The 27,776-nt window shown below is 43.8% G+C and overlaps 1 protein-coding gene across 1 annotated transcript in view; it reads left to right on the top strand.

Annotated features, from left to right (window-relative positions):
• LOC139262477 (glutamate receptor ionotropic, delta-2-like) overlaps positions 1–27,776 on the top strand; it is a 644,533-nt gene that overhangs the window by 442,997 nt on the left and 173,760 nt on the right. The window contains exon 10 of the mRNA XM_070877660.1: positions 13,412–13,609. Within this exon, the coding sequence (XP_070733761.1) occupies positions 13,412–13,609 (198 nt within the window). The remainder of the gene's footprint in view (positions 1–13,411; positions 13,610–27,776) is intronic.

Below are 27,776 nucleotides of genomic sequence, written 5' to 3'. Positions count from 1 at the left end.
AACAAAGACATCAAACTTTACTAGAGTGCATTGGCATCAGTATGCAAACAATTGCTCAATTTTGCAAGGTTCCTTGTTTAGCACATATCAGAACATATTTATATCATCATAAACCAAGGAGCTAACATTCTTTTTTGTTCATAACAACATAAGAAATAGGAGGAGTAGGCCAGAGTGAGAAGACAACAACCAATTTGTTAAAGGCAAATCGTGTTTAACTCACTTTATTGAGTCTTTTGATGAGGTAACAGAGAAGGTTGATGAGAGCAATATGGTTGATGTGGTGTACAAGGACTTCCAAAAGACATTTGATAATCTGCCACAGAATAGGCTTGCCAGCAAACTTGAAGCCCATGGAATAAAAGCGACAGTGGCAGCATGGTTACAAAATTGGCTAAGTGACAGCAAACAGAGAGTAGCGGTGTATAGTTGTTTTTCACACTAGAGGAAAGTGTACAGTGGTGTTCCCCAGGGGTCGGTATTCGGACCACTGCTTTTCTTGATATATATTAATGATTTGGATTTGGGTGTACAGGGCACAATTTCAAAATTTGGAAGTATATTGAACTGTGAGGATGATAATGATAGACTTCAAGAGGACATAGACAGGCTGGTGGAATGGGCGGACATGTGGCATATGAAATTTAACACACAAGTGCAAAATTATACATTTTGGTGGGAAGAATGAGGAGAGGCAATGTAAACTGAAGGGTACAATCCTAAAGGGGGTGCATGAACAGAGAAACCTGAGGGTATATGTGCACAAATAGTTGAAGCTGGCAAGTAGGTTGAGAAAGCGGTTAAAAAAACATATGGGATCCTGGACTTCATTAATACAGGCATAAAAGCTTTTAAAAAACACTGGTTCGGCTTCACCTGGAGTATTGTGTTCACTTCTGGGTGCCGCACTTAGGGAAGGATGTGAAGACCTTAGACAGAAAAGATTTTCGAGAATATGTCCAGGGATGATGGATAGACTGGAGAAGCTGAGGTTGTTCTCATTAGAAGCAGAGAAGATTAAGAGGAGATTTGATAGAGGTGTACAAAATCATGAGGGTCTAGACAGAGTCGATAGAGAGAAACTGTTCCCATTGCAGAAGGGTCGAGAACCAGAGGACACAGATTTAGTTGAATGGCAGAAGAACCAAAGGTGACATGAGGAAAAAAAATTATGCAGTAGTTAGGATCTGGAATGCACTGCTTGAAACGGTGATGGAGGCAGATTCAATCGTGGCTTTCAAAAGGGAATTGGGTAAGTACCTGAAGAAAAAAAATTGCAGGGCTACAGGGGAAGGATGGGGGAGTGGGACTAGCTGAAGTGCTTTTGCAGAGATCCAGCATGGGCTCGATGGGCTGAATGGCCTCCTTCTGTGTTGTAACCATTCTATGATTCTAAGAGGCCTGAACTGGAATGAGTAGATAAATATTAAATTATATCTACTCACTAATTCGTTAAAATTAGTAGCAGTTTAACGGATGGCTGGGTTATTTTTTGAGTGATTACTTTTGAAAGTGTTGATTGCTGATTGAAATAAGAAGCTACTTGTTAATTATGTGTGGATGTGCTGTTGGCTCGGTTTGATTTCATTGGCTATTTTTTAAGTAGAAGCTATGTTTGAATTGGCTGATTGTGCAGCTTGAGTTGATTTAATTAGTGTGTGCGCAAGTGAGAGTAACAATTGAGCTGTAAGAAGGCTTTTAGAAGAGGGCGTGTGACCAGCATTGGCATTTAGTGCTCAGGCAGAGTTGTCCTGAATCTGCAGGATCAGCAGCTAAATGAGAATTAATTCCAATTAATTAATTCTAGTGCAGCATAGCAGTTAGGAGAATAGAAAGGGTGGGGCCAGGAGCTAGGCAAGAGAAGTGGGATATCCTGGAGGATAAAATGTACAGGAGGAATATACATTCTTGAAGCGACAGAAACTTTTGGTGATTAAATGATAGAATGCTGAGCTGAAGGACTGGCTGGACATACTCTGCAGTTTATTGTGGGGAGGGAAGACATGTTCCAACAACTCATCACCCTCCAAAGAGAAAAATGAGGCCGAAGGGAGAAAATGAGTTATCATCTGAAAGAAGAAGAGTAGGAGACAGGAGAAACCAATACAGAAAAACAGTTATTCTACGTGTGGGGCCTTGCACAGGCTAAGTGCGAATTATTTCCATAAGTCAGCGGTGTACTTAGCTACAACTATTTTAGTTGCACCTGTAAATCAAATGTCCCCTTATTAAAGGGGTAAATTGGATGGCAAACTTTAATACAAGTACCCCCTGATTAAAAGAGGGCACTAAAACAGACACAATAAACAAATTAACTTTTAGCAGTAAGCTTAATTCAAATCAAAATTTGGTTGCCGGGTGTGATGATGCACTCCAGTCCCTCCGGTGCCCACCTCTCGCAGAAGGCCACGAGCTTACCGGTGGACACCATCTCCAGGGACATCCTGGCTCGGATGTAACCGCGGAAGAGAGGCAGGCAGTTGGGCTGAATTGTACTTAGCTACAACACTGACTGCAATTTTGGGGTCAATATATTTGCTTATAACTATGTTCCGTGGGCAAGTCTGAGTTGAGAAAAGATTGACTGTCTTCAGAGAGGCGTGGGCAAATTATGCAACTGGGCTGTTAAATGGCAGATGGATCTTAATATGTATGAATATAGGGCAATACATATAGGAACAGGCAACAGTCAATCTGTGTATGGCATGAAAATGTCTTATTTTTAAGATAACATGAAAGTTTAATTTCAGTGGCTGAAAAGAAAATGGATTTGGGAGTGATCACTGACCATATTCTATTTGGTGAGTGTGGGAGGGTTCTGAACACTTAATGAAGTAAATTGGGTACTGGGGTGCATCTGCAGGCCATTAAACTGCAATTCAGCACAAGTTATACTGACATTGTACAGATTAGTGGTGATGCCAATTCCAGAGGATGGTGTGCCATTTTGGTTACACAATTTGAGGTGCTTTGAAACAAATTTACCTGAAGGAGTCAAAAAAGTGGCCCACAAAATGTTTTCAAATATCAAAAATATGGAGAGAAAAAGTCTAACAAAAGCACTGTATGTAAATCTCCTATAAAGATTACAAAAAAATGCAAAATAAATGGAAGAGCTCCTTCACACATGACATTTCCTTTGCACCTATTCCAACTAGACTTACAGGAAAAAAGAGCAAATCTATCAGAAAAACTACTGAAATATTCAAATAGTTTTACATCAAATCTGAGGCTTTAAGAAGAAGTGTGCTTGAAATGGACCCAAGAATTTCAGTTCACTAAACATAGAGCACTGATTTGCAAGCTAAACAGAATTGATGCAGAGGCTACTGTTCTAATTCTATGCCAGTATGTGCTTGCTGAACTGGCGGACAGGACAGGAAGTGGCAGAACGATCAAAACAGTTGGCTCCGTTTTATGAGGCAAAGAATGAGAGACAACTACTTGAGGTATAGGAAAGGCAGAAGAGAACCTAGAGGGAGCCGAATGGAGACCATGTTGGTTGTGGGTAAAGAATGAGTTGCCTGCTTGGCAACAAAGTTGAAGGGGCACAAGCAGATGATTGCCTCAGAAAGCATGCATTGCGACTGTTGCTTGTGAAGCAACTGTTGCTCTGCATGATTTAGTGTTCCTGATCACTGACAGACTAGACCATTTTTTTCTCACCATGTAGACCATGACTATGACACATGCATGGCCATAGTGGTGCCTTGTGTGACGCCTGGATTTCGGAAAATTAGACAGTGTGGTGAAATTAGATAACCATACCCTGTCTCTGTCGCTATTCAGTGGGAAAGAAGCTGCCATGTGTCGTCCTTGTTGAGCAATGAGTCATTCACTCAGTTTTATACATACATTTGTAAATTGGATGAAATTGTAGTTAAAGAAAGAAAATACTTCCAATTTATATGACACCTTAAAATTTCTCCCAAATGTGTTCCAAAACAGTTCACATACAATTCATTGCCTTGAAGTACAGGCACTTATTATATAACAAATGCAGCAGCTATTTTGCACACAGCATTGAAATGAATGAGCAGTTATTCTGTATTTGACAATAACAGTTGAGGCAAGTTTGTTGGCCTGGAGACAATGTGATCATCTTTGTAAGTTTCCATGAGCTCTTTAACCTCCACCTGAACCATTGGCGTAGATAGGCAAGGCCTTACTTTAATATCTCATCTGAAAATACAGCACTCCCTCAAGTGTTATACTGATTACCCAAAATTATATATTCAAATCTTGGGGCTCAATTTTCCCCAGTGATTTGCGCCGTTTCTTTGGTGCATGTTGCTTTTTTTGTCCTAAATTTTAAAATCCAAGATTCCCCAATCTTTGTGTGCCAGCGTAACTCAGTTAGTTACGATTTTTTTAGATTAGTTTTTTTTGCGTCATGGGGTCGTAACCTGATGTCTGTGCCAGTTTTTCATAATTATGCAAGTTTGGCCAATTTACATTTCTCCTAGGATGGCATATGTGACCACTCCCAAAAAACCTTCTGGGCACTTAAGGAAAACCAGTGCACATTTAAAAAATCGGCGCAGAAAGAATGCCATTGTTCTTCGGCAAAGTTTTGGAAGGAGTCAAGAACACATAAATATGCATAATCAAGCTTAAATTTTTAAAACTTAAAACGCAGGAAATGGAAGTTTAAAGCAATTCTTTAAGTTTTGATTTTTAAAAAACTGACACACCACCATCGAACGTCTTCAAACCGGGCTCGAGGGTCGGAGCGTCGCCCAGCAGAATCGGTCCCTCGCTCGGACACAGGGGCTCGAAGTTCGGCTTGAAAAGAAGCCCGAGGGGTGGGGCGCTGTGGAAGATGAATGGAAGGCATGAGAAGCCTTACAGTATGCATCAAATGAAGCCCGGGGGGCGGGGGGGAAGGTCCCGATCATTGCGTCTGCTCAGACCTGGGTGTGGTCCATACTACGGCGTTGACCTTGGGGAGAGGAGAACAAAGAACCTTGTCCTGCCTGCTGTTTTGAGCTTCTTGCAAAGGTACAATTTAATCATGGGGGCAATACTGACAATGCCATACCTTGTGCAAGCCTTCTGCATGATGGTGCTGTGGAGGAGACAATTGATTTGACGTCATCGCATGAGGAACCCCAGAGCATGTAGGGTGATGGGCAGGAGGCCTTACCCACGTCGGGTATATCGAGACAGGCATTCGTACCTGCCCCTGCGAGATGCAGACTACATCAGAAGGCTGCGTTTCCGCAAAGAAGTTGTAACTGAGATCTGTGAGTTAGTAAAAGCAGACCTGCAGCTGAGAAGCATCAGGAGGACTGCTTTGTCAGTTGAAGTGAAGGTTACAGCTGCACTTGCATTTTTGAGGTGATAGTGGCTGATGATGAGGAGGAAGATGCAGATGACGAGGAGGAGGACGAGGATGAGGAAGCCATGCAACTACCTGAACCCAGAGCACGATGGCGGGCCATCGTGCCCCTTTAATGATTGCTCGAGCCTTACGCCAGCAGCTCATCCGTGAACGCTTTGCTGCATGAAGGCTCAACAGCAACTAATCCACATGAACCATGTTTACAGTTTGGACCTGTTCCATAATATGTTGTGTTAATAGAACAAATGATGGAAATGATTCTTCTTTAGTTCAAAAAGTTGTGTTAAAAATGGAACAAATAATGTAAATGATTCAGTTATAATTTAAAATATATTTTATTCAAAACTTTAACAAACATTTGTCTGTACTTAATTTTAATAAAAATATTCTTGTATCAAACATTAAAGTTTTCAGTTAAGATCACTTAAAAACTTTAAAATCACTTACAAACTTTTAAACTTGTAACTTTACAAAAAACTTTAAATTTGAGAACAGTTACAAAAGTAACAATAATAATAACAACAGCAGCAGCAGCAGCAAAGAAAGGCTGCACCCATCTCTCCTCCACCTTATTCTAAGACCGCCCACTGCACTTGGTCTTGTTGACTCCACCCCTGCCCGCAGGCGTTGACGCAACATTTCTCGGGTTGGTACCAAGCTTATTCTTTCGAGCATCTCGGGTAATGCGCAATTCTTGATGGGGGCTGTCAGGCAGTAATGTGGAAGACCCAGCTTGGTCCTCTTCAGAGGTTGGTCTGGGGATTGGAGTGGGAATGGTAGTTGATTCTGTCAATGGCGCGGAGTCTGGGCGTGTTCCCTTATTGCAGCACCTAACTCTGACATTCCCTCCCTCATGTTCACTGACAGTGTTTCAACTACCTGAAACATTCCCTCCCTCATGTGCACCGGCATTGTTTCCGCTGACTGAGACATTCCCTTCCTCCTGTTCCCGGACAGCGTTCCTATTTCTTGTGAGAGTGCTGTTACTTCTCCCGACAGTCCCGATACCTCATCACCCACCCCACTGATGGTGTCCAGGAGTGATCAGGTAAGGTCAATGCTCTCCGCGCTCATTGCCATCATCTGAATCACATCTGTTAGATCCTGCACCTCAGGAGAGCACTGTCGAGCTCTGCTTCCCCTCCTCACCCTGGGTGTGGCTCGCTGCATCCCACTGGGACCCACAGCCTCGGACGGTGGGGCCCTGGATGTGCCTCGCTGCACCCCACTGGGATCCGCAGCCTCGGATGATGGGAAACCATGGAATGTCCCATCAACACTCATACCACTCAGAAGGGGCTGGTACCACAATGGGTGGAACCTGCACCTCCTCCAGAGTGAGTACAACAGTAGGGGCTTCATCCATCCCCTCCCCCTCCCCCCATGCTCTTGGTCTGGAAGATGTTCTCTTCAGGATCGTTCGCATCTGAATCTTCTTGTGCATCGGCTTCAGCCTTGTCACGGTTGGCCTCAAGTTCTGCAAAATATAACAGAACAGACAAATGGTTAGCTGCAGAGGAGGGGATAGGGTGGCATTGGTTGGCTCACGCAGCGCAGGCTGTAGGCTGATTTGAAGGACCACGATGAATGATAGCACATTGCATCAACCAAAGCGTAGCTGACGGAGATATCCCCATGAAGCAAAGCATGGCTAGCCTGTGCAGTACTTAACATTTAGCAAAGCCAGACTGTGAAATTTGCAGGACTTACCCCCTCCAAGTGTGGGCCCAGCTTGTGCAGTGGTGGTTGCTTTTCTCCAGGCAGGACCCATCCAAGGGTGTCAGTGGGTGCAGATTTCCTGGGCCTCCTCCTGTTCGAGTTCTTTCCCTTTTGTTGTGTGCCACCTTCCTCCGCAAAGATGAAAATCTAACTTTTTAGAGAGGGTGACTTACTGCTGTGTGGGATATACAGATGGTCACATTTACAATTGCAATTCCAGTTAATAAATTAAAATATTACTTACACTGACTACTTGACCAAGGTCCTGCCACTTCTTTTTGCACTGGCCTCCAGATCTTGGTGTGGTCACCATTGTACCGTAATCTTCTGCAAGTTGGTTCCAGAATTTCTTTATTTCTTTTGCTGGAACTTTTATGTGACCTCTGCTGGTGTCCAGCTCATGCCATCTGGCCTCATTTACAGTAACCAGTGCCTCCACTTCATCCTGTGAGAAATTCTTGGCCCGTGTGCCGCGTTGCATCTTGTATTGTAGCTCTGATTTTTCCAAAGTGAATTAAAGTTCGCACACACAACTGGTTCTTTAAAAATGGCCGAATGCAGATTGGGAGCTGTACTGGGCCTGCGCACCCATCGGAATCACGTCAAAAACATCCCTTTTTTTTCACGCATGCGCAGAAGGGGGAGGACATTGTTTTTTTGGCGCAGACATTAGGCTCCATCTCCGAAGCTACAGGAGAGGCTTGGCAGTGCCAATTTCAAAAAATGGAACTGGGAAACTTGCTACTTTTTTTTGGAGTAGTTGGGGCCAAGAAAAACTGGCATAACTCTGGCATTATGCTAAAAAACGGCATTGGGCCAAATTGAGCCTTTGGTGTGGGGCTTAAAGACACAACCTTCAGTCTCGGAAGCTACCACTTGAACCTTTGTCTCAGAGATTACCAGTGAAGAAGGCAAAGGCATTGCAGTTAAGGACAATGGTGACCTTGACATCACTGGCAATGCCATTCCTGCAGTGGACATTTTCTGCAGATGTTTGTTTAGCAGATGGCACAAGCTCAGAAACTACTTCTCTACTGACCCAGAATTGCTGAAGAATCTTTGCAAAAATCCATATTGTTCCGTGAATACGTTAAATAAAATATGATTGAATAATAATACATTATTTAATCCATGCTCCCACTTGAGTGGTGTAATATTTTTTCATCCTTGTCCTGCAGATACATGATTGAAATTTTCAGGATTGTTGAAAAGCAACTCACGAGAAAGGCAAAAACATGAGAATGCTAATTCCTTTTATTATAAGTCATTATTGGCATCTGAATTTATATCATTTTTTCAATGATTTGGTTAAATTTGAATTTGTTCTGTTTGGATCAATTCACCCGTGCCGAATGTTGCAACGTACGACCTATAAAATCAATTGCTTTGTTAGGAAATCTGCACCTGAATGCAGAGTATGATTACTGAAGTATCGAGGTTCAGAATTAATAATTAAAAACTGAATTCTTGATTTGTAATAATACTTTGCTCTATGTTCTCATTATTTCAATTCTTTCAAATAATAATGGCAAAACCAGATCAAAAGATTTCTACATCAACTCATGTTAAGCACTTATACAGTTATCACTTTTTGACAAGTCAATTAGTACCAATAATTTATTAAGTGTGAGGCACATATTTTATATTTGTCAATTTTATTTTGTCATCTCTTCTCCAAAAGTATGTAGACTTCTTGCTGGAGTACAGTTCTAATGGGTTCTGTTTGCCCTCCAGTACATTGTCCAAGTAGCCATTCTTCAACTGTGACTGAAAGCAGGCTATTCAACCATTGAGGCATCATAGTCACGCTCAATCCTGTCCTTACTTGACACCTACACACCCGCGTACTTCCCAGTGAGCTATCGGGAACAAAAACCTCAGCTGATTTTTTTTTCTTCCCAAGCCCAAGTGCAATGGGGCAATAGTAGAACACTCCCACTGCTCCATCTTTGATCAGCTAACACCGCACAGATTGTGGATTAAACCGCCTCGTCTGTTTGGCTCAGCAATACATTGGATAAACTTGATAAGCCATCAGGCTAGCCTGTGCTAAACTATTCAAATGATATTACTGAACAGCATTTAAGAGTCAACTTTTGAATTTTCTTCATTACCCACTGCAGAGATGCTGACTTTTCAAAAACGTTTTTTGAAAATAGAGAGGAAATTATCGGGGGAAAGTAAATTAAATCCTGTTTATTATTCCATTAATCTAAATGAAAGTGTGTAGTCCTATGCAGAAACCACATTACCCAACTTTATTTTTGCAGCTATGCCACCAGCTTGTGGCAATAAACAAGATAAACACTGAATGCACTAAGTGCAGTGAGTTCAAGTTTAACATCATTTACATAGAAACATAGAAATTTACAGCGCAGAAGGCCATTCCAGCCCATCGTGTCCGCGCCAACCGGAAAAGAGCCACACTGCCCTTGGTCAGCAGCCCTAAAGGTTACATATAAACCTATGTACAATGACTGAAAGGTAAAGAGCACCCAGCCCAACCAATCTGCGACACCCATTATACTAAAACACTCTACTGAGCCCTGTGGAACCCCACTGTAAACATCCAGTCACAAAAACATCCATCAATCATTACCCTTTGCTTCCTTCCTCCAAGCCAATTTTGGATCCAACTTGACACTTTGCCCTGTATCCCATGGGCTTTAACTTTCCTGACCAGTCTACCATGTGGGGCCTTATTATAAGCTTTGCTAAAGTCCATATCTACTACATCGTACGCACTACCCTCATCGACCCTCTTGCTTACCTCCTCAAAAAATTCAATCAGGTTAGCCAGACATGATCTTCCCTTAACAAATCCATGCTGACTGTCCCTAATTAATCCTTGCCTTTCCAAATGCAGATTTATCCTGTCTTTCAGGAATTTTTCCAATAATTTCCCACCACTGAGGTTAGGCTGACAGGCCTGTTATTACTCAGCCTATTCCCTTATCCCTTCTTAAACAAGGGTACTACATTAGCAGTCCTCCAATCCTCCGGCACCATGCCCAGATCCAAAGAGGACTGGAAAATGATGGTCAAGGCCTCTGCTAATTCCTCTTTTACTTCGCTGAAAAGCCTGGGATGCATTTCATCTGGGCCTGGGGAGTTATCTACTTTCAAAGCTGCTAAACCCCTTAATACTTCCTCTCTCATTATATTTATTTCATCCAGAATATCATACTGCTCCTCGATAGCAGTATCTGCATTGCCCCTTTCTTTTGTGAAAACAGATGCAAATATTCATTAAGAACCCTCCCAACATCTTCCATCTCCACACAACGATTCCCCTCATGGTCTCTAATAGGCCCTACCCTTTCTTTAGTTACCATCTTACTCTTAATAAAGGGTAGGACCTCAAAGATAGTAATCTCTGGGTTACTATCGGTGCCACGTGCTAATGAGTATAAGAACAGAAGGATAGAGAGGATGAACACGTGGCTGGAAAGTTGGTGTAAAGGGAGGGTTTTAAATTCTTGAGGCATTGGGACCGCTTCTGGGGGAGATGGGACCTGTACAAACCGGACGAGTTGCACCTCAACAACGCAGGGATCAATGTCCTCACGGGGAGTTTTGTTAGTGCTGTTGGAGAGAGTTTAAACTAGTTTGGCACGGGGATGGGAACCTGAGAACAAATTCAAAAGGGAAGGAAGTGAAGCTGAAATTGGATAGCAAGAATCTAGAAAGCAATTCTGTAAGACAGAAGAAACAGGGTTTAGTATGTAGTAAGCAAGGAGGTCTTCCTGTGCTGAATGGTATACACTTTAATGTATAGCGAATAAGGCGGATGAGCTAAGAGCACAGGTAGACACTTGGGAGTATGACATTATAGCCATTACAGAAACATGGCTGAAAGAGGGGCAGGTTTGGCAGATCATTATTCCTGGCTACAGGATTTTTAGATGAGATAGAGAGGGGGGGAGGTATAAAGGCAGGGGCGGGGGGTTGTGGTACTGATTAAAGAAAATATTACAGTGGTGAGGAGGGATGATACGTTAGAGGGATCATCAAATGAGGCCATATGGTTCGAATTAAAAAATTAAAAAAGGGCGATCACACTGCTGGGCGTGTATTATAGACCCCCAAACAGTGGGAGAGAGATCGAGGAGCAAATATGTAGGCAAATTGCTGTGGTCCAAAAACCATATGGTAGTAATAGTAGGGGATTTTAACTATCCAAATATTGATTCGGGCAAATATAGTGTGAAGGGTATAGAGGGTGCAGAATTCTTGAAATGCATTCAAGAGAACTTTTTTAGTCAGTATGTAGCAATTCCAACACGAGAGGGAGCGGTCTTGGGGAATGAAGCTGGGCAGGTTGAAGGGGTATTAGTGGGAGAGCACTTGGGTACCAGTGACCATAATTCAGTCAGATTCATGTTGGTTATGGATAAGGACAAGAATAGGCCTGGAATAAAAGTACCGAATGGGGAAAAGCTAATTTTGCTAAGTTAAGGAGTGATTTTGCCATGGTGGACTGGAAACAGCTATTTGTGGGTAAATCAGTGTCAGAACAGTGGGACGTATTCAAGGAGGAGATCCAAAAGGCTCAGGCCAAACATGTGCCCTTAAAGAAAAAGTTTGGGAAAAATAATTCTCGAGGCCCCTGGATGTCTAGGGATTACAGGGGAGGATTAAGAAAAAAAGGACGCTTATGTTACATATCAACAGCTAAATACTATAGAATCTTTAGAGGAATATAGTAAGTTAAGAGACAAAATTAAAAAGGATATTAGGAATGCTAAGAGAGAGCATGAGAAATTCTTGGCCAGTAAAATTAAGGAAAACCCTAAGATGTTCTGTACAGGTCCCATCTCCCCCAGAAGCGGTCCCAATGCCTCAAGAATTTAAAACCCTCCCTTTACACCAACTTTCCAGCCACGTGTTCATCCTCTCTATCCTTCTGTTCTTATACTCATTAGCACGTGGCACCGATAGTAACCCAGAGATTACTATCTTTGAGGTCCTACCCTTTAATTTTCTTCCTAGCTCCCTAAATTCTTCCTGTAGGACCTCATCCCTTATTTTACCTATGTCGTTGGTCCCAATATGGACCACGACCTCTAGCTGTTTACCCTCCCCCCACCCCCAGGATGCCCTGCGTCCGCTCTGTGACATCCTTGACCCTGGCACCAGGGAGGCACAAAACCATTCGGGAGTCACATCTACGGCTGCAGAAATGCCTGTCTGTTCCCCTAACTATAGAATCCCCTATCACTCGGGCTCTTTTGTTCTTCGTCCCTCCCCCCTGTGCAGCTGAGCCACATATGGTGCCTTGGAATTGGCTCTGGCTGCACTCCCCAGAGGCACCATTGTCCTTACCGATACTCAGAAGTGAATATTGGTTTGAAAGCCAGATGGATTCACGGGGGGACTCCTGCGCTACCTGCCTAGCACACTTACTACATCTGGTGGTCACCCACGACCCCTCTACCTGCACGTCTTTAAACTGTGGAGTGACCACCTCCTGAAACGTGCTATCCACGTAGTTCTCAGCCTTGTGGATGCACCTTATTGACTCCACCCGTTGCTCCAGCTCCGAAACGTGGAGCTCGAACAGTTGAAGCTGGAGACACCTCCTGCACACGTGGTTGTCTAGGCCGCACGAAGCGTCCAGGACTTCCCACATGCCACAGGATGTACACTTCACAGGACTGAGCTGCACAGCCATCCCTCTAATTAGCCTTATCTAGTTTAAAATCTACTTAAAAAGAAATAGAGAAAAGAGAGTTACTTACCAACTCACCTCACCGACCTTTGAGGCCTCCGAACTCCCGGTTTCCGAACTCCCAACTCGCCGACCTCACAGGGCCTACCTATTCGCTGACCTCACAGGGCCTACCTATTCGCTGATCTCCCGACTCGCCAACCTCAGGGCCTTACCGACTCACCTTCCTCCCAACTCGCCAACCTCAGGGCCTTACCGACTCATCGACCTCCCGACTCACTGACCTCCTGACTCGGCAGAATTGAAATCCTCACCGACCTTCGGGCCTCCTGCTCCTCAGACCTCCAGACCTCTCGGAACTCCCGAACTCACATCCTCTCTGGCTGATGTTCCCAGCCTACTGGCATCGTTTAAGAATTTTTTTTCTTTAACATAAGGATATGAAAACTTATAATGTACATTTAAATTATCCCGATTACATTTTATAAATATACATGAGAACAGCAAAATTCAGATAACTAAAATAATTCTGAGACAAATGCTATTGATGTTAGCAAATTATAAAATTTGATTATTGGTTTCACTGCAAAATTATTGTTGACTCTTATGTCCAAAATTGAGCTGTGGTATGACTGCCTCAGATATGATCTGATCTTTTTTCTTAATCTTCTTTCCAGGTGGCTCCATTTGTTATGGTGTCAGAGAACATATTTGGTCAACCTAAAGAATTTTGCGGTTTTTCTATAGATATTCTGAATGCCTTGTCAGAGCACCTTGGCTTCAAATATCAAATCTATCAAGCTCCTGATAATCAATATGGTAAATTACAAAAGAATGGAAAATGGAATGGAATGATAGCTGAACTTGTTAACAAGGTAAGTAGTTCACTGCTGAAAATTATGAATGTAGTATTTAATCTCCTTTGGTGTTATTCACAGTTTAAATGAATGAGTTTATAATAACAGGCTTGAAGTTGGCACTTTTGGCGCATATGTTCTTCCACTTCTGCTCTTTTAGAATTGTGTTTAATTCTCTCATGATTCACAGTGACCCACAATTGATTTTTCAGCATGCATTTTTCCTATTTTCAACATCGCTCAAAACGTTTAGGTCCTGCCCTATTGTACTCAATTAGTCAAACAATGTTATATTCACTGCACCAGCTACAGAGCAGTAGATTTGGAATGTGCAACCCCTCACCAGTTTTAATATATGGTAAATGAACATTGTGTAATCAAAATCCATGATAATGCAGTAAACAAATATGTTTAGTTTTATGGGCACAATGTTTTAGTATATTGTTAAATTTTAAAAATGTCATTTATCTAAATTGGCTGTAAGAAAATGCAAGTTCAGGTAAAAATTCTTCTTTGTTTTTCATCCATAGAATTCAAATTGTTTCAAGTTGCAGATTTAATATTTTTAAGAATCCAAAGTTTAAAAGTATAAATTTAAAGTTTAAAATCAACTTATCTACAAGGAAAATCATTTGTGAAATAAAATCACAATGGTGGCTGAGCTGGGAGAAACAGCTTAGAAACATTTTGAGATGTTTCCATATGCATAGGAGCAGGAAGAGGTCATTTAGCCCTTCCAGCTTATTCTGCCATTCAATGAGAACATGGCTGATCTGTGACCTAACTCCATATACCCACATTTGCCCCATATCGCTTAATACCTTCAGTTAACAAAAATCTATCAATCTCAAATGTTAAATTAACAATTGACTTAGCATCAACTGCCTTTGCGGCAGAGAGTTCCAAAGATAAATACTGTGGCTGCAAGAACAGATCAAGCTGGCATTCTGCGGCGAGTGTCTCACCTCCTTACTTCCCAAAGCCTTTCCATCATCGACAAGGCACAAATCAGGAGTGAAATAGAATACTCTCCACTTGCCTAGATGAATGCAGCTCCAATAACACTCAAGCTTGACAAAGCAGGCCACTTGATTGGCACCCCATCCACCAACTTAAACATTCACTCCCTCCACCACCAGCGCACCGTGGCTGCAGTGTGTACCATCTATAAGAAGCACTGCAGCAACTCACCAAGGCTCTTTCGACATCACCCTCCAAACCCGCAACCTCTCGCACCCAGAAGGACAAGGGCAGCAGGTGCATGGAACACATCACCTCCAAGTTCCTCTCCAAGTCACACACCATCCTGACTTGGAAATATATCGCCATTCCTTCATTGTTGTGTGGGCAAAATCCTGGCATTCCCTCCCTAACAGCACTGTGGGAGCACCTTCACCACACAACCTACAGCGGTTCAAGAAGGAAGATCACCACCACCTTCTCAAGGGCAATTATGAATGGGCAACAAATGCAGGCATTGCCAGCGATGTCCCCATCCCAGAAGTGTTTCCTAATTTCACTCTTGAAAAATCTGGCTCTAGTTTTTAGCTTATGTTCCCTTGTCCTAGACTCCCCACAAGAGGGAAATAATTTCTTTCTCTTTCTATCCTCAATTACCCTTAATATCCTGAAATCTTCAAATCTTCAAATCACCCCTTAACCTTCTGAATTCCTGGGAAAACAACCCCAGTTTGTGTATTCGCTCTTCATAATTTAACCTGTGTAGTCCCGGTATCATTCAGGTAAATCTATGCTGCAAGGCCAATTTATCCTTCCTAAAGTGTGGTGTCCAGAACTGAACACAGTACTCCAGGTATGGTCTAACAAGGACTTTAACCAGCTGTAGCATACCTTCTACCACCTTGTATTCTAGTTTTCTAGATATAAAGCCTGGCATTCCAGTAGCCTTTTTGATTATTTTCTGTATATGTCCATGACATTTTAATGATCTGTGTACATGGATCCTTATGTCTCTTTGGACCTCTGCTTGCATTTCACTATTTAGAAAATACTCTGATCTATCCTTTTTAGGTTTAAAATGGATGACCTCACACTTGCCTACATTCTTTTTATCTCTTTATAATTTTATATTTCCATCTATACTGCTTATAATACCGCCTAGCTTTGTGTCGTCATCATACTTGGACATGTGGCTCTCTATCCCATCATCTAAGTCGTTAATAAATACGGTGAATAGTTGAGGCCCAAACAAAGATCCTTGTGGAATATCACTGGTCACATCCAGCCAATTAGAATAATTGCACAGAGCAGGATTAAACGGAGCGCACTTAAACTATGGGCCAGATTTTCCACTTTTGTGCTTATCGCCTAAAAATGAGCATTATTTCTGGCATGGGTGGTAAAAATGGGTTTTCAGATCGCCGGCTTCTCACCCATTCTCAAAGCACCCAGTCTCCATTTTTGAAAATGGGCATTATCGCGAGCGATATGAAATGGGCGGTAGCGTTAAATCTCACTGACCTTCTGCCATAAAGTGTGGCCATCCTTAGCAACGACATGGCAAAGGTCGATTCCTGCGATTCAGGAGGTCAAGGGTCATCATGACATGCGCAGAAGAGGAGACAGAGAGAGAGGGAGCTCAGAGCGACTGAAGGCGTGGTTGGGTGTGGTGTGGCGTGGCTGCTTTGGGAGGAAGGAGGTAGACTTTACTGCTTCACAGCAAGTTGGGAAAGAAAAATTAGCTGATAACAGCCACATATTTGCCCGACTTTGGCCTATAATGGAGGGAGAGGAGGAGGCATCACAGCACGCTGTGGAGACTGACGCTGGAGAGAGCAGTGAGGTGGGAAAGGAGCACATTGGAGGCCACAAAAGAGACAGGAGGTTCTCGGATGAGGCAAATGCATCCCTCCTGCAGGAGGTCGAGTCACACTGAAGTGATTTGACACAGGGAGGGTGTGGGAAGCCCATCCCAAAGGCCTACCAGAGGATATGGACCAAGATAGAAGAGGTGGTCGCATCGGTGACCAACGAGGTTCACAATGCTGCAAACAATGGTACAAACAATGGTACAACCTTGTGGGATCCGCATGAGTAAGTATTACATTGATTTACATCTACTTATGTATTTATATAATTTGGTTTGTAACAGTCATGAGCGACTATCGGCAGATGTGAGGACTTTCACTTTTACCGGGAATGTTTTAAGAAAAGCCTGCAGTCACGGTGCACATCTTTAGGTAAAGATGATAATTTTCATAATAATCATGATTACATGTCAGTTATGTGTTGTATCAGTCTCTTTGACAGTACCTAGCAATGATATCACACAATGATCTCATGCCATGTCGTCCTGTCACCTTTTCCAGAAGAAGCTATCGACGATGAGGTCCGTGCAGAGGCAAATGGGTGGGGGGTCACCAGTCCCCAGTGACATCACGGACATGGAGGAGCATGTGCTTGCACTCATGGGAAGCTTACCCAGACAGCCACGGAAGCATCTGCAAACCCTGAAGTGATGTCACGTGAATAATGCTTACACCATTGCATGATGTAAAGTCAACAGATGCCACACCCACTCATATCCGACCAGTTATATATGATAGATGATTTCTAAAATTGTCATCGAAATAATGCTGGCCTAGTGAAAATCATTGCAATGCTAATGTGTTGATGGTCATGAAATGTGATGTCTGAGATGACTGAGAGCGGTGGGGCTTTGCCATGCATATGCTGTGTGTAACGCTGGATTTACCTTGTGACCCTAGCACCCCCTTCTCCTCTAATAAACTCATTTGTGTTTTGCAGCTCAGCCAGCAGCACAACCCCAGGCAAGACCACAGAGGCCAGAAGGTGGGGGCGCGGGGCCCGACTCTCCGGACGATCCTACATCTGGTGCTGAGGAGCTCCAATTCTCGCCCATCAATCCGCTGGGTCTGTTCTCCATGGATGAGAACGCAGACTTCAAGGAACCTGCATTGCTATGCTCTAGAAGCCATTCCAACCCAAGGCCATCTGGTGGCCCTCCAGTCATTCCCGCCTCCACTCTGGAGGTACTGGCCCCAAGCACCTTGCCACAGGGCACCCCATTTGTCCCCAGGACAGCGCCGACCCCGCGGAGGCCTCGTGGACGCGGCAGGTCTGTTCGACAAGCGCCACACGAGAGCGGAGAGATGGTACAGTTGTCCAGGAGGACTGTAGACATTGGTGACCAGCTCATCGAAACATTGGGGGGCATATCCTGACAGCTGGCGACCATGACGGAGTACATTCCGTGGATGGCGGAGGCCCTGGATGCAATAGCCAGGAACACTGCTGGCACAGGCCTCCCAGTGGTCCTAGAGCGCGGCACTCCACCCCTAGTTTCCGCACCACCACTACGAATGACAGATGAGAGCAAGGATCAAGATCCTGCTTCTGCATCGGAGAATGTTGCCCCCTCGGCAAACCCCGCTCCCGTACCCGTGCAACCACCGCATCTGCCTTCATCCCCCCCAATAAGACACCACCTTAGGAGCTCTTCGGCCAGGCGCCATGGAGCGAGGAGGGGAAGGGGTAGAGGGGAAGGAAAGTGAGATGCATGTCCACAGCTGATGGCTGTGTTATATCTCCATCTGGGTGTATGCAATTTGTTGAAATGTATGGGGGCTGGGGACCACCCTCCTGCTTTGCCTTTGTATTGTGTGTTGCTGGACATGTTGAACATTTGATTGATGTCATTGGTGGAAAAAGTGGGGTGGGGGCAGGGGTTGGGTGTTATTGCCCGTGATACTAATATCAGACCAATGTTAGTATAAATTTTTTTTTTTATTCAACATAACCTGTTGCACATTGTCTCAGATAGCTGGACCGTTACACACTGGTGATTCCTTAACATGAAAGGGTTAAATATAACTTCACTTCAATCGACTTGGTGCCAGTTAAACTTTAACTGGCACCAAGGTGATGTCTGAGCTGCACACACACAGCAGTGTGTCAGCCTTGTCGCTAACATCAATGTTCTTTCAGGCAAATCATTCAGATATCAGCTCCTCACGTAAGAATCTTGCAGCTATGTAGCCACCACAGGCCCTTTCCTGCGGTCTGGAGGGGGTCGTGAGCATGTTTGCATATCCAGCCTGATTGTATGGCCCTAGGTCAGTGTCCAGCCCCTCATCGTCCTCTTCCTCTCGCTCCTGAGGTGGAGCATCAGTGTCTTCTAGCAATTCTTGGACCTTCCTGATAGCCCGGTTGTGCAGCATCGAGCACACCACCACAAATTTACCTATTTGCTCAGGGTTGTATTGTTGCTCCCCTCCAGAGTGGTCCAAACATCTGAAGCGCTGCTTAAACAGTTATTGTTTTCTGGACAACATTGCATGTGCCTCTGGTTGTATCGCTTCTCGGCCTCGGTGTGGGTGTCACGCAGGGGGGGGGATCATCAGCCAGGTGGCTAGGCCATATCGGTTATCACCAAGCATCCAGCCTTGTCCTTGTGGCTGACTCTTAAGGATGTCAGAGACAGTGCTCTCACGCAAGATGTGAGCCTCATTGAAGCTGCCCGGACATTTGGCATTCACTGCCAATATGATCTGGTTGTGGTCGACAACTAGTTGAACCTTCAGGGAGTGAAATCCTTGTGTTACGAAAACGTTCCGGGTCCTGAGAAGGTGGCGATGTGAATGCACTGTCTAGCTCCCTGCACCCTGGGAACTTAGCCATGTGGTAGAATGCTCCAGCCCCGTCAGTCTGAGACTCCATGGTCATGGGGAAGCTGATAAACGTCCATCCTTCTCGCGTACAGGGCCCGCATGACCTGTCTAATGCAGCGATGGGTTGCACGGAGACAGAGGGCAAATCTCGACCGCGGAGGCCCAAAAGGAACCGGACGCGTAGAAAGACAGTGCCGTGGTGACTTTGACCTCGACCGACACTGATGTCCTGATGGCAGGCTGCATACGTGGCCTGATGAGCTCACATATTTCATTGATCACCACCTTGTGGAAGTCTCCAAAGGCAGGTGTGATCGGAGACGTCGAGGTAAGACCTCTTTTCCCTGTACATGCGGCGTGTGTATGATCTGGCCCTCCTCCTCATTCTTGCACGTCTTAAATTGCAGACATAATGATGTGCATCACATATTGAGCCATCTGCACTCTGCAACATTTGTGTATTAATCGATGCAGGCTGAGAAATGGCTGGCCCCATTGCAATGAAAGTATAATAGCGATTGATCAGAAGCAATAATTTCCTCACTAAAATATACCTAGAGTAAAGCCCCCAATAGTCCAGAATCTGAAAATATGTCTGTTGAGATGGTCACTTCACCTGAGAAGAACTCCAGAGTCAATGCAAACTCCCCCAAAATTGAAGCAGCCTTTTGAATAAAGCGACCTGCGATTTAAAAAAATGGCAGCTACACCGCTGGCGTTCGTTCAGAACAGTTCCACTTTTTCTGGGTGGTTTTTTGGGCGAGCGATATTGTGGGCAATGTGTGCAAGGTGGTGAAAGTGACAGTGGAAGATCTCCTGGGCGTTAGTTTCGCCAAATGTGTGCTTTATGACAAAAAAAAGTGGCGGTATTATTGAATCTCGGCATTAATTCTGTGCGGAAAGAAACGTTGGGCAATATTATGGGCGTTGAATTCGCCCATTCTGATGATTCCACCCAAAAAGTGGGTGAACAGTAATATTTTTTCCCGGCATTAAGCACATGGGGAAAGTAATGCTCAGTGATAAGTTTCCTAAAAATGTCCGTCAGTTTCCATTTTGTGCCAAAATGAGTGATATATGGGCGTTATACGTCATTTCAGTGGTAAAATGGGCATTAAGTGGGTGTTAAGCATGCAAAAAAAGTAGAAGTTCTAGCCCAGAGTGTTTTATTTGGGAATTTGGAAAGAGAGTGGGTATTTGGAGAAGAAGGGGAAGGAATTGTTGCTTTTTGCCTTCACTCCTCGTAGTGTTTGTGTTACAGGAAGATATTTAATTTCTTTGCCCATAACTTAATCGACACCAATTAAATAGTCAAGAAACTAAACTGTAAACTACATTACTTAAATACAAATTTAACTAAATAAAACAAGGTCATTTAGGGACGACAGTGCAGGTGGTGTGCCACAACTGCAGCATGTGGGAGTTTGTGGAGAGCATTGTGATCCTGGACCACCATGTTTGCAGTAAGTGCCTGCATCTTGAGGAAATTCAGCTCAGAATTGTTGAGCTGGAGTCTGAGGTGCAGACATTGCAGGGCATCAGGGAGGGGGAAGAGTTAACCAGACACTTTGATCCAGAAGGCAGGCACATCACAGATTAGGTAGTGGTACAGGTCTGGTTAGTGGTCAGTGACAGAGGGTGTGACTGCAGCTCAGGGAGGTAAAGGGACCCCAGGTGTGGTGCTGGAGGAGCCTTGGTATTCATCCTTATCCAACAGGTATGAGGTTTTTGTTGCCTGTGTAGATGAGGGAAAAGCCTACAGGATGGATGAGCAGGCTGACCATGGCACCATTGTGCAGGAGGCCATTCAAGTGGGGGGGAAGTGAAAGGAACCAATGTCCAAGGGGGAGTGTTTGTTAGTGCTGTTGGGGAGGGGTTAAACTAATATGGCAGGGTGAAGGGAAACCTATGCAGAGAGACAGAGGGAAGTAGAATGGGGGCAGAAGCAAAAGATAGAAAGAAGAAAAGTGAAAGTGGAGGGCAGAGAAACCCAAGGCAAAAATCAAAAAGGGCCATATCACAGCAAAATTTTAAGGGGGCAAAGTGTGATAAAAGACAAGCCTGAAGGCTCTGTGCCTCAATGCGAGGAGTATTCGTAATAAGGTGGATGAATTAACTGCACAGGCAGCAATTAATGAATATGATATAATTGGCATCATGGAGATATGGCTCCAAGGTGACCAAGGCTGGGAACTCAACATCCAGGGGTATTCAACATTCTGGAAGGATAGACAGAAAGAAAAAGGAGGTGGAGTAGCGTTGCTGATTAAAAAGGAAATTAACACAAAAGTAAGGAAGGACATTAGCTTGGATGATGTGGAATCTGCATGGTTGGAGCTGCGGAATACCAAAGTGCAGAAAACGCTAGTGGATGTTGTGTACAGACCACCAAACAGTAGTAGTGAGGTTGGGGACAGCATCAAAGAAGAAATTAGGGATGCGTGCAATAAATGTACAGCAGTTATCATGGGCGACTTGAATCTACATATCGATTGGGCTAACCAAACTGGTAGCAATACGGTGGAGGAGGATTTCCTGGAGTGTATTAGGGATGGTTTTCTAGACCAATATGTCGAGGAACCAACTAGAGGGCTGGCCATCCTCGACTGGGTGATGTGTAATGAGAAAGGACTAATTAGCAATCTTGTTGTGCGAGGCCCCTTGGGGAAGAGTGACCATAATATGGTAGAATTCTTTATTAAGATGGAGTGTATCAGTTAATTCAGAGACTAGGGTCCTGAAATTAAGGAAAGGTAACTTCGACAGTATGAGGCACAAATTGGCTAGAATAGACTGGCAAATGATACTTAAAGGTGGATAGGCAATAGCAAACATTTAACGATCACATGGATGAACTTCAACAATTGTACACCCCTGTCTGGTGAAAAATAAAACAGGGAAGGTGGCTCAATCGTGGCTAACAAGGGAAATTAATGATAGTGTTAAATCCAAGGAAGAGGCATATAAATTGGCAAGAAAAGCAGCAAATCTAAGCACTGGGAGAAATTTAAAATTCAGCAGAGGAGGACAAGGGGTTTAATTAGGAGGGGGAAAATAGGAGTATGAGGGGAAGCTTGCTGGGAACATAAAAACTGACTGCAAAAGCTTCGATAAATATGTGAAGAGAAAAAGATTAATGAAGGCAAACATAGGTCCCTTGCAGTCAGATTTAGTTGAATTTATAATAGGGAACAAAGAAATGGCAGACCAGTTGAACAAATACTTTGGTTCTGTCTTCACGAAGGAAGACACAAATAACCTTCGGGAAATACTAGAGGACCGATGGTCTAGTGAGAAGGAAGAACTGAAGGAAATCTTTATTAGGTGGGAAATTGTGTTCGGGAAATTGATGGTATTGAAGGCCACTAAATCCCCAGGACCTGATAGTCTGCATCCCAGAGTACTTAAGGAAGTGGCTCTAGAAATAGTGGATGCATTGCTGATCATTTTCTAACAGTCTATCAACTCTGGATCAGTTCCTATGGACTGGAGGGTAGCTAATGTAACACCACTTTTTAAAAAAGGAGGGAGAGAAAAAACAGGGAATTATAGACCAGTTAGCCTAACATCAGTGGTGGGGAAAATGTTGGAATCAATTAGTAAAGATGAAATAGCAGCACATTTGGAAAGCAGTGACAGGATCGGTCCAAGTCAGCATGGATTTATGAAAGGGAAATCATGCTTGACAAATCTTCGAGAATTTTGAGGATATAACTAGTAGAGTGGACAAGGGAGAACCAGTGGATGTGGTGTATTTGGACTTTCAAAAGGCTTTTGACAAGGTCCCGCACAAGAAATTGGTGTGTAAAATTAAAGCACATGGTATTGGGGGTAATATACTGATGTCGATAGAACTGGTTGGCAGACAGGAAGCAGAGAGTCAGGATAAATGGGTCCTTTTCAGAATGGCAGGCACTGACTAGTGGGGTGCCGCAGGGCTCAGTGCTGGGACCCCAGCTATTTCCAATATACATGAATGATTTAGATGAGGGAATTGAGTGTAATATCTCCAAGTTTGCAGATGACACTAAGCTGGGTGTGAAGAGGATGCTAAGAGGCTGCAGGGTGACTTAGACAGGTTAGGTAAGTGGGCAAATGCATGGCAGATGCAGTATAATGTGGATAAATGTGAGGTTATCCACTTTGGTGGCAAAAACAGGAAGGCAGAATATTATCTGAATGGCAGCAGATTAGGAAAAGGGGAGGTGCAACGAGACCTGGGTGTCAGGGTACATCAATCATTGAAAGTTGGTATGCAGGTGGTGAAGGCAGCAAATGGTATGTTGGCCTTCATAGCTAGGCAATTTGAGTATAGGATCAGGGAGGTCTTACTGCAGTTGTATAGGACCTTGGTGAGGCCTCACCTGGAATATTGTGTTCAGTTTTCATCTCCTAATCTGAGGAAGTACGTTCTTGCTATTGAGGGAGTGCAGTGAAGGTTCACCAGACTGATTCCCAGGATGGCAGGACTGACATCTGGGGAGAGACTGGATCGACTGGGCCTGTATTCACTGGCGTTTAGAAGGATGAGGGGATCTTATAGAAACATATAAAATTCTGACAAGACTGTACAAGTTAGATGCAGGAAGACTGTTCCCGATGTTGGGGAAGTCGAGAACCAGGGGACACAGTCTAAGAATAAGGGGCAAGCCATTTCAGACTGAGATGAGGAGAAACTTCTTCACTCAGAGTTGTTAACCTGTGGAATTCCCTACTGCAGAGAGTTGTTGATGCCAGTTCATTGGATATATAAGAGAGAGTTAGATATGGCCCTTACAGCTAAACGGATCAAGGGGTATGGAGAGAATGCAGGAAAGGGGTACTGAGGTGAATTTCAGCCATGATCTTATTGAATGGTGGTGCAGGTTCAAAGGGCCGAATGGCCTACTCCAGCAGCTATTTTCTATGAATATAGTTGTGGTAGGGGACACAGTATAGTCAGAGGGATAGATACTGTTCTCTACAGCTGCAACCGGGAGTTCGAAGGTTGTGTTGCCTGCCCCGTGCCAGGTTTAAAGACATATCCTCATGACTGGAGAAGAAATTGGAGTGGGAAGGGGAGGATCCAGTTGTTGTGGTCCACGTAGGAACCAACAACATAGGTAGAACTAGGAATGAGGTTCTTCTGGAAGAGTTTGAGGAGTAGGGGTCCAAATTAAAAAGCAGAACCTCAAAAGGTAATAATCTTTGGATTGGTACCGAAGCCATGTGCCAATTGGCATAAAGATAAGCAAATTAGATAAATGGAATCCCATAAGCATATGAGGAATCCTACTTTCTGATAGGACGGCCTGGCCCACTTGATCCCAGGTTGCTTTCTGAACCACCTGCGTCCCCAGGATCGGGGGCTTTTATATAAGCATACGCCTGCAGGCCCAGGACCCGAAGTCTCAGAAACCCAGGAGCCAGCAGGAAGGGAGGGATTTTTAAAAAATCAGGTCAGAGGCATACTCCGGAGATGCACCTCCAACTGCAAAATCCAGCTCATATTGTGTGCCTCTTTGTTGGACATATTGTTGTCAAAAACTATCCTGAACTTACTCAAGAAATGTACTACATTTCTGACATGAACTAGTCTGATTATCCCAATCTATGTGAAGATTAAAATCTTCCATTAAAATCACTTTTTTTGCTGAATGCTTGTCTAATCTCTGCATTTATAAATTCTGCCATTTTACTGCTGCTACTAGGGGGCTATACATAACTCCCATTACAGCCTTAAATCCTTTTCTATTTCTTAATTCTACCTTAACATCTCCACTGCCTGCTTACCTCTCGTTATGTCCTTTCTTATCATTGAAGTAATTTCATCCTTAATCACTAAGGCTGCTTCTCCCCCTCTACCAGTTGTCCCAATCTTTCCTGTGGACCTTATAACCTGGTATATTCAATTCTCAGTCCTGACCATTTTGCAGCCATGTCTAAGTAATGACTACAATATTGTAACCTCCAAGTTGAATTAGGGCCTGCAAATCATTTAATTTGTTCCTTATACTCCACGTGTTTGTATAAAGAACATTTATTTGGGCCACACACCCTCACTTCTTCTGCTCAAATGTTGTTTTTCTCACACATTTCTTATTTCTCCTGAATTAATTACTTTACATCTTTTAGTTTCCCTTTACCACTTAATTCCTAATTTCCTTTGCACAATTTCCTTTACTCTCTTCCCATTCATTTAAAAATTATTTAGACTACTTTTTCCACCTTAGCCCTCCTGCCCCATTTACTAGTTTAAAGTCCTTGTGACCACCTTATATTCATTCCACTAGGACCCTGGTCCCAGCCCAGTTCAGATGGAGTCCACCCCAATGGTACAGTTCCTTCATGTCCCAGTACTGGTGCCAGTGTCCTATAAAATGGCATCCCTCTTTAACATACCACTACTTCAGCCATATATTCACCTCCCTAATCTGCTTATCCCTACGCCAATTTGCACTGGCTCAGGTATTAAACCAGAGATTATAACACTTGACTTTTTAAAAATTTTAGCTCCTAGCTCCTGATACTCTCCAAAGAGGACCTCTTGCCTACTCTTCCCAAGTTGTTATTCCCAACAAGGACCACAATAGGATCCTCCCCTTTCTCTGCAGTATCCTTTCAAGTCAGTTGGTGATATTCCTCACCATTAAGTAGGCAACATGTCATGTACAACTCAAATCCTGCATCCAAAGGATGCTAACTGTCTCCCTAATTATTGGATCCCCTACAACTGTCACATTACATTCCCCTCCTTCTCCCTTTGTACAACCTCCTGCTCCAAGGTGCCATGGTTGGCATTCTGGCTGACCTTCCAACAGACTTTATTCTTATCTTCACAGGTATCAAGTACATTGCATCTGTTGCAGAGGATGAGTTTCTGCAGAACCTCATTTCTATCTCACCTGGGTTCCCCTTACTCTGAACACTATCAATCAGTCCAACCCTGTTCTGATCCTGCATCTCTCTGAGCTATGACTGAGGTCTGGAGCAAACTGTCCAGACACTCCTCCCCATCCCATGTGTTAGAGTGTCTCTAACTCACACTCCAGCTCAATGACTAAGCTGGAGAGATTCAACAAGACATCTACTATAGGCATGTTCATTTGGGACAAATTTGCTGTCCACAAACTCCCACATACTGCAGTCCAGACACAACCTGCCTGGCCATATTTTAGTCTATACTTATTTATAGATAATTACATTTTAGTTAGCTTTGATTTTTTAAATTTACACACAAACTTGTACTAAGCAGTAAAACACTGAACAAAATGTTAAATACTTACCACCTCAACTTACACAAACCACTACATGAATTAAAGGCAAAAGAGAGCACTTCCTTCCCCATTTGCATCACTCTCAGCAAATTCTCAACACTCTATTTATGATGCATTCTGTTCACATTGGGCTCTGTGCTTCAGCAGATAACCTTCTACTTTTATACACCTTTTGAGCCATAATCAAGTTACAACTACTCATTGAGCCTCCAGCTGACAGTAATTACCCCTTATTCAGGCAATCACTTACCCAAATAAAAACAAAAAAAAAATAAAAGGGCCTTGTAAATGTTTGGTGTTTCCCCCAGATCGGGGGGCACGGTTTAATGTTTTTTGTTTGCTCCCAAAAGAGTTCAGGCAATCACTTAAAGCTGATTTGCAGTTTCTGTTAACTGTGCTTTTTATTCGTTCATGGGGTGTGGGCATTGCTGGCAAAGCCAGTATTTATTGCCCATGCGTAATTACCCTTGAGAAGGTGGAGGTGAGCCGCCTTCTAGAACCGCTGCAGTCCGTGTGGTGATGGTACTCCCATAGTGCTGTTGGAAAGAAATTCCAGGATTTTGACCCAGTGACGATGAAGGAATGGCGATATATTTCCAAGTCAGGGTGGTTTGTGACTTGGAGGGGAACTTGCAGATAATGGTGTTTCCATGCTGCCCTTGTCCTTCTTGGCAGTAGAGGCCCCGAGTTTGGGAGGTGCTGCCGAAGAAGCCTTGGTGAATTGCTGCAGTGCATTTTGTAGATGGTGCAACTGCAGCCACGGTGCACCAGTGGTGGAGGGAGTGAATGTTGAAGGTGGTGGATGAGGTGGAAATCAAACGGACTGCTTTGTCCTGGATGATGTTGAGCTTCTTGAGTGTTGTTGGAGCTGCACTCATCCAGGCAAGTGGAGAGTATTCCATCACACTCCGGACTTGTGCCTTGTAGATGGTGGAAAGGCTTTGGGCAGTCAGGAGGTGAGTCACTCGCTGCAGAATACACAGCCTCTGACCTGCTTTTGTAGCCACATCACTTAAATGCAAGTGGAGAGTATTCCATGCTGAGTAACTTGCAGTTTCTTTTAAGTTTTAAGTTAAATTCTTGAATTTCAGTTTGCGGTCTACTCAACTATTACTTAGCAGAGAGTCGCCCTCTCCTCAAAATCTCAACTTCCCACTCTGTTTACGATGCATTCCGTTCACATTGCTCTCTGTCTTTCAGCAGCTAATTATCCTGTTGTCATGGTTTGGTCACCCTTTGGGGGAGAAGTTGGGGAGCGCCTGTTTGGAGTGTTAACTT

This window comes from Pristiophorus japonicus, chromosome 4 (genome assembly GCF_044704955.1).
Source record: "Pristiophorus japonicus isolate sPriJap1 chromosome 4, sPriJap1.hap1, whole genome shotgun sequence".
In the NCBI taxonomy this organism is placed as follows: domain Eukaryota; kingdom Metazoa; phylum Chordata; class Chondrichthyes; family Pristiophoridae; genus Pristiophorus; species Pristiophorus japonicus.
Note: the sequence above shows the minus strand (reverse complement) of the source record. Positions and strands in the feature narration are given on the sequence as shown.